At 39.1% G+C, this 12,801-nt stretch overlaps 1 protein-coding gene across 1 annotated transcript; it reads left to right on the plus strand.

The window, feature by feature from the left end:
* Nucleotides 1-2,105: 2,105 nt before the first annotated feature.
* On the plus strand, nt 2,106-5,882 carry LOC136222082 (uncharacterized). The gene is made up of 2 exons (XM_066009588.1): nt 2,106-2,181; nt 2,709-5,882. Exon 2 carries the CDS (start codon nt 2,714-2,716, stop codon nt 3,905-3,907), a length of 1,194 nt encoding a protein of 397 aa, XP_065865660.1. The 5' UTR covers nt 2,106-2,181; nt 2,709-2,713; the 3' UTR covers nt 3,908-5,882.
* Nucleotides 5,883-12,801: the final 6,919 nt, after the last annotated feature.

The following is a 12,801-nucleotide window of genomic DNA, read 5'->3' on the forward strand; positions in this document are numbered from 1 at the left end:
CTTATTTATATATACTCATTTATGATAGCCATCCTTGTTTATACTTACGCTTTGTGTGTATTCGTTTGTACGAACATGTAGCTATCGACTTTACCTATACGTGTCTGTATATGTTTATCTGTACCATTCTTATGCTTGTACAAAACTGTATGATTTGTATGATTTCCTTTCAGCTTTCATTTATTTCTCTATTTATCTTTTCTCAGCGTATGCCTACGAGATCAGCAAAAATACCGGTTGTCCCTCTTAACCCTGAACTTGAACGTACTCTTCGCAGGAGCAAACAGATCGGAAAGCTGAAGTAAGACGAGATCATCGAGCCTATCAAGCCTCTCAAGATGACTGACAATGAAGGAAACAATGAGCGGAACCTTGAGAACACCGGACCAGAAACCGACACTCGTCTGATGAGTGAGATCCTGGCACCGCATCGACATCAGCATCTGTCAGGCATTGCTGCTCCAAACATTCAGGCAAACACATACGAAATCAAGTCTGGAATAATTCACTTGATCCAACAGACTGGTTTGTTTGGAGGAGAAGCACATGAAAGCCCGAATGATCATCTGGATCGCTTCCTAATGTGCGCAGACACTGCAAGGACCAACGGGGTCCCCCAAGATGCTGCTAGGTTGAAACTTTTCCCATTCTCTCTGACGGGGCAAGCTTTGGAATGGCTGAGAACACTGGAGCCTGGTTCAATCACAACATGGGCAGGGTTGGAGAAGGAATTCTTGTCCTACTACTTCCCTCCCTCAAAAACAGCAATGCTCAGGGGTGAGATCACATCCTTCCACCAACCCGAGCATGAGGCGCTCCACACATCTTGGACTCGATTCCGGAAAATGCTGCGCATGTGCCCTCATCATGACATACCCAAGCATCAGTTAGTGAGCGTCTTTTATCACGGACTGACACCCACCAACAGAGCCATTGTTGACTCCGCAGCGGGTGGAGATTTGTTTAGAAAGACAGCAGCAGAGGCATATGACATGATTAATGAGCTGGCCAGAAAGAGTGTGCAGTGGCAAGAACAGAAGCTCGCCGGCCCCACTAGGCAGCGGGTATTTGCCGTGGAAGAACAGGAACAAAATCCAGCTGTTGCAGATTTGAGTAGGAAGATGGATGTACTGTTGGCTACGCTCAGCCGACCTCCCACATGCGTGCACTGTGGCGGCGACCACAATGGTAAGGATTGTCAAGCAGGTAGCCCCTTCACTGGAGATGGGGTGGAGATGGTCAATTACGTTGGGGGACAGCCGAGATACAATCAGAACTACAATAACGGTAACCCCAACAATTACAACTCCTACAACAACAATGGCAACTACAGGAGGCCTTAGCACCCGAACCTCTCTTACGGGAATTCAAATCAGAATGTGGTCCGACCTCCTAGCGGATTTGTTCAAGAGCATAGAGAGCAGGGGCTTGGCATGCCCCCATACCAACAGTAAAATCAAGGGCCAGTGCAACATCCTAAGGAATCTGACGAAGTGATCACTCTTCTGAAGGAGATCTCAGCTAGGCTTGCCAACAACGAAGCCTTCTGCAAGGACTTGAGCAACCAGGTGGCTCAGATTAATAGGGACAGGCAGGAAAGGCCACAGGGTTCTCTCTCGAGCACAACGGAGAAGAACCCAAAGATCCTAAGAAAGGATTGAGTAAGGGGGAGAAATCGGGTTCTCCTCGGTTTTCATCCAAAGTTTGAACAATTTGATTCTGCATTTTCTTTTCTTTTTATTTTTGCTCTTATTTCCTTTTAATATTTTGGTTAATTGAATTTTGATCTCGTTTGTTTTTACTGTCAAACTTTGTTCTCCCGCACTCTTCAAAAAAAAAAAAAGGGAATTTCGTCCAAGCCAGGCGAGTTGGGCACTGCCCAGCTCGCCGGGCTGGTCGGCCGAGCCAGCCGGCTCAGCCGACACGGGCTGTTTTGGATTTTAAAAATCCCGAGCCAAAAAAAAAAATATATAAATAAATAAAATAAAAGAAAGAAAAGAGTAAGAAAGAAAAAAAAAGAGGGGGGGGGGGGGGGATGACTCATTATCCCCTTCCCCACCTTCTTCTTCCCTTCTCTCTTCTTTCTTTTCTTTTTTATCATTCTTCCATTCTTCTTCTCTTTTGCTTCTTCAAAACCTAACCCCCCAATTTCTTCATTCTAACCCGAATTCAAGATATAAGGTATGAATCTTTACCTATTTTTTATTTCTAACATGTTTATAGGTTTAGATTTTAGCTTAGGGTGATAATTTTTGAGGTTTGAAAAAAACCTAAGTTTTGGATTTTTTCCCTTTTCTCAAATTAATGTCTTGTTTGCTTCTAAATTCTTGATTTCCTTGCAATTTATGTTAACATAATGATTAATCTATAGTTTGGGTGTGATTTCTATTCTCAATTTGTGAATATTTGGAGAAATTGCTCAATTTGGGCAAAATCCTCATTTTAGCTCAAAGTTCAACTATTCAATTTATAGTTAGAAACTTGTCAAAAAAGATGTGAATTGCATTCTTTTTATGTTTTAGTCATTGGGTATCTTCAATTTTGCATGAATTTTGTGAATTTCGGGTAAAACACTTAGGGACCAAATACTTATGATTTAGTCCCTAAGTGCCTAAAACTATGATTGTGCCTATGAATGGTTTATTGGGGGTTTATGTTGAAGCTTGTAAATATTTTCTAACTCTTCCATTTTTTGGTCTATTCCTCAGGAAATATGGGTCGGAAAGGAAAAGCTAAGATCGTCATCGAGAACGAAGCCGAATCGGAGGTCGAGTTCGACGAGAGCCTCCAAGCTAAGTATGATCCACCCTTTGGCCTTATTGATGAACGTGAGGGACTTTTGTATGATAGGTTTTCCAAGCAAGACCTTGCTACACATGTAATTGTCGATCAAGCCTATTTATCGAGTCTAGGGTTAAAAAAGGATTTCAATGAAATCCTCAAATTCCACGGCTGGTATAGACTAGCCACAACCCAGACTCCGGTTTATCACAATTTTACCATAGAATTCTTGACAACTTGGAAAAAGGAGCTACCCTTGGGCGGTGGGAAGCATTCCTTTAGGCTAAACGGTAAACCTTACCGCCTTGATGCTACCACACTAGCAGCCTTAATGGGGGTTTATAATCACCCAGAGGAAATCTCAGACTTTGAGAAGCCTCTAACAAAAGATATAGCTTGGGAACAACTCACAGGCATATCAAGCTTTAACTCCCAGACTGCTAGCCCAATCGCTCTCCTAGACCCACTTCTCAATCTCGTCCACAAGTTTGTGGCCCATAACTTGTTGGGCAAAAATGAGAGCAATAAAGTCTCAAAGACGGAATTGCTCATATTATGGTGTGTGGCCAACCACAAACCCGTGGACAATGTCAAGGCCATATTTGAAGGCTTCTCAAGCCAAACAAGTAGAAAACGTGGTTCCCTAGGTCTTGGGCACCTAGTTACCAACCTACTTGAGAGCCAATTCAAGAACTTAGATAATCCCGAAATTGCTATTTATCCTACTCTACTAAACTCCAAGTTTTTGGGGAAATCTACTTTTCAAGAAGTTTTAAACAGGAACCCAACTGGAGGAGCAAGCTCCAGCGGAGGAGGAAGGAAAAGAGCACGAGTTCCACAACAGAGAAGGGATGAAGAACCTGAGGAAGAAGAACCTGCAACGGCAGGAGACCAAAGGGAACACCAAGCGCCGGGGACGGAGGCCCAGTTCCAAGCCATCAACACCATGATGGCAAAAATGCGGGATCTGAACCTACGGACCTTTAACACTGTTCAACAGATGGACCAACGGTTCACCAACTTCGAGCAGAATATGGACCGAAGGCTTTCGGGTCTTGAATACGTAGCGGCTGATTACTGCGAGCGCTACAACATGCCTTGGCCATACCCCCCGGCCGATCAGTAAGTTGTCTTCTCCACCCTAACTCTTTACACTCGTACTTCATGATTTATGATGCAATGTTGGAACTTATTGCATATTTTTAGTGTGAGGAGGAGGGGTAGACAAACTTACAAAAATTGTATAAATTTTTAAATTTTTGTTGCGTCGTGTCTAGTTTAGGTTTGCGTTTTGGTGTTTTATTTTTGTTTTATTTATGTTTTTGCATGTTTAGGACCTAAAACCGTGAACCTCCTTCGAATCTAAACTTCGTTATTTGTCTTTGAGGGCTGAAAACCGAATCTAAAATTGCATGACAACTAGTTTAGGCGTAGGACACAACTCTTGTATCTGTAAAAGCATGAGCTACAGTTTGCATTTAGACCCTACTTTTGAAGAAATGCTAAAATCATTACTTAGGTAGATAACTTAAGAATTGAAGGCATGTGATATTAAACTTGAGTTTGGGGAAAACTAGTAAACACAAAATTGAAACCCAAAGAATTGTGAGCTGAATTTGAGCCTAAGAGCGAACATCAAAAATCTCTTTTTCTTGACATTTTTGTGTGAATGCTTTGACTTGTGGAAGATTGCAGATTTTGCACCTAATACTGTGTTGAACCTACATGCAATGATTTGAGATGATAAACGATGAATCAGCCTCATTAGAATTAACCCTTTTCTTTACCTTGTTTTTCTTTTTCATCCACTCTAGGAAGCCCCTTTGAGCTGACATTTTTTTAGTTTGTAGGTTTTTCTTTCGTTCTAACCCGTTTTTGCGAACCACAAATTGGTTCGCCACTTAACCTTTATTTTTGCAAAGCTCGAACTGGGTCTTTGTTTTCTTCTAGCGCTTTATCTTTGTTTATGGCATTACAGTAGCAAGCCAAAAGGCCAAGAAGTGAATGAGCATCACTATCCCAAAAAGAAATAAAGGGGGGAAGAAAAACAGAAAAAAAGAGAGAAAAGAAAAGAGAAAAGAGACGAACAAAAGGGAAACAAAACTTCATTCCCCAGTTCCTAAAAATCAAAAGCGTCTCAAGAAAGCACCCCAAAAGAAGCTCAGTCACTTCATATTTGCTAAAGCCATTTTAACTCTGTTTTTGTAGCGCTAGAATATTTAACCTTTGTTGTATCTTTAACCCTCTAACCACATTACAACCCCAATTAGAGGCTGTTTTTGATATCATCGGAGTCATATAGCATAGTAGAGGAACTCGGATGAACGTGCAAAATCAACGTAATCCTAAGCAAGAACATGAGCCGAGAGTAAACACCTTAGCCACCAAAAATTGTGTGAATGAGTGAACTACCTATGGTGAGGTGTTTTACTTAGCGATCCCCTCAAGCTCGTTTAATTGAACATGTGTCCTTTTTGCTTAAAACTATGACCTATTGTAATTGAAATGCGGCTTTTGGATATCGTGTCTCTACTTTGTATTTCCGAATGCATATAATTACAGATGCTCGAAATTGTGTCAAGCACCTAGTCAAACTGGGAAGTTTTCTAGCTTGCTTGTGATGGCGGGTTTAGTTTTTTAGTTTACTTGGGGACAAGTAAAGTTTTAAGTGCGAGGAGGTTTGATAGGGGTCAAAAACCCCTATCTTTGTGTACGGTTTTAGGACGGTTTTTAGGTTTATTTGGCTAATAAGCGAGCAATTCTCGCATTTAAATGCCTTTGCGTGAGTTAGTTAGGAATTGAGAACATTCTATTTACTTTTCGTCGTTTAGGCTCGTTTTGTAATCAATTTAGGCAAATACGGCCGAAAAAGCATGTGTATTAGAATTCCGTTATCTTTTGAAGCTAATTGGTCCGTCAAAAGTCGCGCCAAACGAAGCGTTTGCTTAAAATAAGCGATTGGCGGATCAATTTGGCTTTTGGACTAATGTTTTCCAGAGTTTTTATGCGTGTCCAGGTGTGAAGTCGGACGAAAAAGGTCACGGAACTCATCGAGCTTGGATCGAGCGTGCTTCGGGCGAAAACGCTCGACGAGCAGGGCCCCCCGGGCCATTTCTACTCGCCGAGCAGGCCTCTGGAGGCCTGCTCGCCGAGCAGGCTGCCAGAGGCCTGCTCGGCGAGCAGGAGCCTGCTCGCCGAGCAGGCCATCAGGCGCCTGCTCGGCGAGCAAACTTGCGGGAATTGGTCAAAAAGACCAATTCCACCCCCCATGAAGCCACGTTCGGCCCCACGTCTTCCTACACCAACTAGGACACGAAAATAGGTCAAAACGAGGCCCGAGACGCGTCTATAAATAGGGTTTTTCAATTGTAGTTCAATATCTTTCGTTTTTGTAAATTGTTTTAGCTTTCCCCTTGTAATTTCTCTCCATCTTCTCCATCTTCCTCAAACTCCATTGAAGCTCCTTCAAAGCTTTCTACCGAGGAATTACTAAGGTTCGTCCTTAAGATCAAGTCGCCAGCTGCAGAGTAAACAGGTTCCCTGAAAGGGATTTTTGTATCTTCTTTCATCTTTCTATGTTTGTACTCTTGATACAGTTGCCGAACTTGTCTTATTGTATCTTGTGACAATCATCTCGCCTTTAATAATAATTTAGCTCTTGTTTTGTTCTATGTTTATTGTCTAATTCTTGTCTTACGCTTTATTCAATTGGTTTAACTCATTCAAAAGCCCCAAAATCTAGTAGGCACATATTGCGAGCTGAATCTGACCTAGTCAGAGCCTAGGAGATTGACAACCTCTTAGTTGATTAAGCGCCAATTTACTGAGCATTAGACCTAGTTTCGGCCTTAGGGAATCACGCGCTAGGAACCTCAGGAGGGTAAGTAGGGTTAATCGCCTTGAATACAAGTGACTTAGATTAGGTCTTTATTCAATAGACTTGATAATCTATCTTTATTATTATCATTCATACCATGTTCCTTCGAATAGTTTCATTAATGAAAGATCAATTAGGGGTAGAGTAATTTAGTTAGACTTAGAATAACTTAGCTAGAATTAGATAACTTAGTTAGAATTAGATAATTTAGCTAGGATTAGCACAATTCAACCTAGGAGTAGATTAATTTAACAAACCAAACTCAAAACCCCCTAAGCCTAGATAACATCCGAGATCGAGTAGCTTGATACTTGCAGAAATAAATCCCGTGGACGATAACCTGGACTTAAACCAGAAATTTATTACTTGATAACGACGGGGTACACTTATCCCTTAGTGAGGTTTCGCGAGAAACCGCATCATATACCAGTAATTATTATTGTTTTGATCAATTGTTAATTGGAGTCGGTCAATCATTACATTGTTGGAAAATTTATATATATAAATGAAATTAGTATAAATTCCAACAGTCATCCTTGTTCATGAACAGTTGTGTTCGTTCATGATTAGTCGTGTCAGTTCATGAACAGTCGCGTTCGTTCATGAATAGTCATGTTCATTCAAGAACAGACATGTCTATTCAAGTTCTATATATACATGATGGAGCTATCAGATTGTATATACTTTTGAAATATTATTCTCTGAAACATTTCTGCTATCTGTACCTGTTGTTTTGTTCTACTCCGGTGATAGCTATTATACACTCGGTAAGAGTTCGCTTGCGTAATCTGTTGTATCCTGGGAGACGATTGTCAATAGCGGCAAGATCTGTCTTAAGGAAACTGCTAATACAGGCCTCAGATTTGTCTATCTGTTTCCTTTTAATTTCCTGTTTACTGTTCATGTTTACTGTTCATGTTTTCTTTCTGTGTTTGTTTATTTTGGATTAATCTTTTCTAACATTCTTAAGACAGACGTATGATTTACTTTTTTGTGATTTCCAAATAAATACACAGAAGAAAAAGTAAACAGTACTTAATTAATTTTACTTTTTCAAAACTAGGAAGATAATATGTTCTATGTTCTTCTTTTGAAAATACAGTATGTGTTTTTCAATCTGCAGTATATTTGTTAATATGTGTTTGCCAGATAATGTTCTATAGTTGATTACAGGATGTTGTAAGCTTGTTAGGTAAGTCGGAATTTGTTGTTATGTTACAATATATCAAATGAGTTATGTTTGATAATTTTTTTTTTGTTATTAATCAATGTATGTCAGTACGTGATTTGATTGCCAATATTGGAAAACTTAGCAATTGGCCTTGACTTGTTTCTAAAATTGCTATGAAGATTTAAAAATTCTAAAACACTGATGTAGCACTTCTTTTCCATTTAATTTGTTTCCAAAAAAAATATGGTTTTGTTTTGAATGATATTGAGCTTGTTAAGAATCCAATTTTTAAAGTTAATTCAGAACCTCAATATCCATACCATTGTGTATCTGTACCTTTTTTGATAATTTTTATTATTCACAATATGAAATTAGTTGGGTTTGATTGCACATGCTAGAGTTGTTATGTTTTTTTTCTTTTAATTAATAAACATTTGAGGTTCAATTAGTTTCATAATTGATCCTGCAATTTTCGTAATTGTCTTGACAAACTTGGAATATCTTGATGATAAATTATCTTAACGAATAGAGTATAATTGACATATTATATTGGGATAGATTGGAAGACAACGTTATATATAGTTTATATTTTATTGTTAATTAAAGTATTGTTTCGTGTTTATTTTATGTTCCTGTTTGTTTCTAACTTAATCTGTTTGAAGTTTCAGAGAAAAAAAAATGGTTGAGATTGAGAATACAAACGGAACTAGTTCTAATGTGAATCAGAACATGGAGATTCCACCACCTGCTCGTCTGCCAGTATCGATGCCAACTTCTGTCAGCCACAGTGAACGTCCTGAAAAATTCACAGGTGTGAATTTTAAAACGTGGCAACAAAAAATGTTATTTTACCTTACTATGCTTAATTTGGCTAAATGCTTAAAGGATGATCCTCCTGTAATCAGAGAGGATGAGGTAGATACTGCTACTGCCTTTAATGCAATGGAAGCATGGAAGCATTCTGACTTCCTTTGCCGTAATTATATTTTAAACGGCTTGACTGATGCACTTTACAGTGTTTACCAAGTCATGCAAACGGCAAAGGAATTATGGGAATCTCTGGACCATAAATATAAATCAGAGGATGCTGGGGCTAAGAAATTCTTAGTTGGGCAATTTCTGAATTATAATATGGTAGATTCTAAGAAAGTTGTAAGTCAAGTGCAAGATTTACAACTAATTATCCATGAAATCCATGCCGAACGTATGTCAATTTCTGAATCGTTCCAAGTGGCAGCAATAATAGAAAAATTGCCCCCTGGATGGAAAGATTTCAAAAATTATCTTAAGCATAAGCGAAAGGAAATGACAGTTGAGGAACTTATTGTCCGACTCCGAATTGAGGAGGACAATAGAGGCACGGAGAAGAAAGTCTCCAATATGGCTAGTCAGTCTGTGGCTAAGGCAAATATGGTGGAGACAAATGAGAACTCCAAGAAAGGCAAAGGCAAGAAGCGGATATTGGGTCCTAAAGGTGGCATATCCAAAAATACCAAATTCAGTGGAAAATGCTACAATTGTAACAGAAAGGGTCACATGTCATCTAATTGCAAGCGACCAAAGAGGTTTAGGCCAAATGAAGCACATGTAATGGAAACCATTGAACAATATGTATCAGAGATTGATTTATATGCTGTGGTGTCGGAAGTCAATATGATTGATTCCAACCCAAGGGAATGGTGGCTAGATATTGGTGCCACACGTCACGTTTGTTGTGATAAGGATTCATTTGCTAAACTGACTCCTCAAACTGGAGAGAAGCTCTTTATGGGAAATTCTGCTACCTCAATGATCAAGGGGAATGGGACTGTAATTCTGAAGATGACTTCTGGAAAGGAAGTAAAACTGCAGAATGTTTTGTATGTTCCGGAAATTTGGAAGAACTTGGTTTCAGGAAGCATCCTTAGTACACATGGTTTTAGGATGGTCTTCGAAGCCGAAAAGTTTATTTTGACTAAAGGGGGAATGTATGTGGGAAAAGGATATGTATCCAATGGGATGTGGAAATTTAATGCAATTTCTTGTAATCCAAGTTCAATGAATATTAATAAGAATGACGTTTCTTCCGTTTATATCATTGAGTCATTTGATTTATGGCATGATAGACTTGGACATGTTAATTCTAATACGATGCGTAGATTAATTAATTTAGATCATATCCCTTCATTCCCAATTGATTATAAACATAAATGTGAAATTTGTGTTGAGTCAAAATTAACAAAATGTTCATTCCATTCCGTGGAAAGAAAAACAGAACCACTTGATCTAATACATAGTGATATTTGTGACTTAAAGTTTATTCAAACTAGAGGAGGTAATAAATACTTTATTACTTTCATTGATGATAGTACCAAATATTGCTATGTATATTTGCTTAAAAGCAAAGACGAGGCTATAGAGAAATTTATTCTCTATAAACAAGAGGTGGAAAACCAACTTAATAAAAAGATTAAAGTGGTGAGAAGTGATCGTGGTGGTGAATATGTTGAACCATTTGGGGAATTTTGCTCGCAACATGGTATTATTCACGAGGTAACACCACCATACTCTCCTCAGTCTAATGGAGTGGCAGAGCGTAAAAATCGTACCTTAAAGGAAATGATGAACGCAATGCTAAACAGTTCTGGGTTGCCACAGAACATGTGGGGGGAAGCAATTTTATCGGCAAATCACCTTTTAAATAGAGTGCCCCGTAAGAAATTAGACAAGACCCCATATGAATTATGGAAAGGAAGAAAACCTACCTATAATTACTTGAAAGTGTGGGGGTGTCTTGCTAAGGTAATGGCTCCATTGCCAAAAAGAATGAAAATAGGTCCAAAGACGGTGGATTGTATTTTCATTGGCTATGCGCTTCATAGTAAGGCATATAGATTTCTTGTGCATAAATCTAAAAATCCTGAGATTCATAAGAACACCATCATGGAATCAAAGAATGCATCATTCTTTGAAAATATATTTCCTTGTAAGGAAAAAGAAGATGGTTCGAGACCCAAACGGGCTTTAGAAACTGTTGATGATAACAGTCAGGACCCTCAACAAGAAACTGATGTTGAAATTGAGGAAGAGGCTGAGCCTAGAAGGAGTAAGAGAGCTAGGGTAGAAAAATCATTTGGTCCAGATTTTCTAACCTATATGGTAGAGGCAGAGCCTCAGACCTACAAGGCAGCTGTAAGCTCAACGGAAAGCCCTTTGTGGAAAGAGGCTATAAGGCGTGAAATTGAATCCATCTTGCAAAACCATACATGGGAATTAGTAGATCTTCCTCCGGGAACGAAACCACTAAGCTCTAGATGGATTTTCAAACGGAAAATGAAAGCAGATGGAACAATTGATAAGTATAAGGCCAGATTGGTTATAAAAGGTTATAGACAAAAAGAAGGTTTTGACTACTTTGACACGTACTCTCCCATGTCTAGGATAACATCTATTAGGATGATACTTTCAATCGCCGCTTTGCGGAACCTTGAAATACATCAAATGGATGTTAAGACAGCTTTCTTGAATGGAGATCTTGATGAAGAGATTTATATGGAACAACCTGAAGGTTGTGTAGCTCCAGGTCAAGAAAGAAAAGTCTGTAAATTGGTGAAGTCTTTATATGGATTAAAGCAAGCACCAAAACAATGGCATAAGAAGTTTGATGATGTCATGGTGACAAACGGCTATCAAATAAACGAGTGTGATAAATGTATTTATGTCAAAACTACAAATGAAGGATATATCATTTTGTGTTTGTATGTTGATGACATACTTATTGTTGGAAGTAATGACAAGATGGTGAAGAGTACCAAAGACATGTTAAACTCACGGTTTGATATGAAAGATATGGGACTCGCAGATGTGATTTTGGGTATCCAAATCAAACGTTCACCTAGTGGTATCATCTTGACTCAGTCACACTATGTGGACAAGATTCTTGACAAGTTTAGTAAGAATGATTCTTGTATTGCCAGAACTCCAATCGACACTAGCCAACATTTATGTAAAAATAAAGGTGAAAGTGTTAACCAAGTAGAATACGCAAAAGTTATAGGCAGTCTAATGTATCTCATGAGTTGTACAAGGCCTGATATTGCTTTTACTGTCAGCAGTTTAAGTAGATACACGGGTAATCCAGGGGAAATCCACTGGAAAGCCATTGTAAGAATACTTCGGTATTTAAGATATACTCGTGATTATGGATTGCACTATACGAGAGAGCCTGCCGTGTTAGAAGGATTCTCTGATGCAAGTTGGATATCTGATATAAAAAATTCCAAAGGCACGAGTGGATATGTGTTTACTCTAGCAGGAGGAGCAGTATCCTGGAAATCCTCAAGGCAAACAATTATAACGAGATCCACTATGGAGTCTGAGTTTGTAGCTTTAGATAAAGCAGGAGAAGAAGCTGAGTGGCTAAGAAACTTCTTGGAGGATGTTCCTATGTGGCCCAAACCTGTGCCCACAATTTGTATACATTGTGATAATCAAGCAACGATTAAGAGAGCACAGAATGGGATATAACGGTAAACATCGACACATGCGTCGTCGACATAACTCCGTTAGACAACTGATCTCAACAAGTGTTATTTCTGTTGATTTTATTGGATCAAAGGATAACACAGCGGATCCGCTAACCAAAGGGTTAAATAGAGATCAAGTTGAAAAATCATCGAAAGGAATGGGACTAAAGCCCATAGAGAAGAGGCGTTATGTGAAGGAAAACCCTACCTAGTTGACTGGAGATCCCAAGATCTAGGTTCAAAGGGACAACCTAATTGCATAAACCTTACGCGTTCACTGTAGGGGGATTAAACCCTAGTCCATTCCTAGATGTAAACAGTGACACCAACGGTAAAAGGATAAGCTATATGCTTTTAATGATACATTGTGCATCAGAAATTCTGAGCAAATAAAATCACCTATGTTAGAGTGAAGTGGGGTCGCTTCGATGGAGACTAGTGAGGGCCTAGTACTCTTAAACTCTCGC

The sequence above is a fragment of the Euphorbia lathyris genome, chromosome 1 (assembly GCF_963576675.1).
Source record: "Euphorbia lathyris chromosome 1, ddEupLath1.1, whole genome shotgun sequence".
Classification (NCBI taxonomy): Eukaryota; Viridiplantae; Streptophyta; class Magnoliopsida; order Malpighiales; family Euphorbiaceae; genus Euphorbia; species Euphorbia lathyris.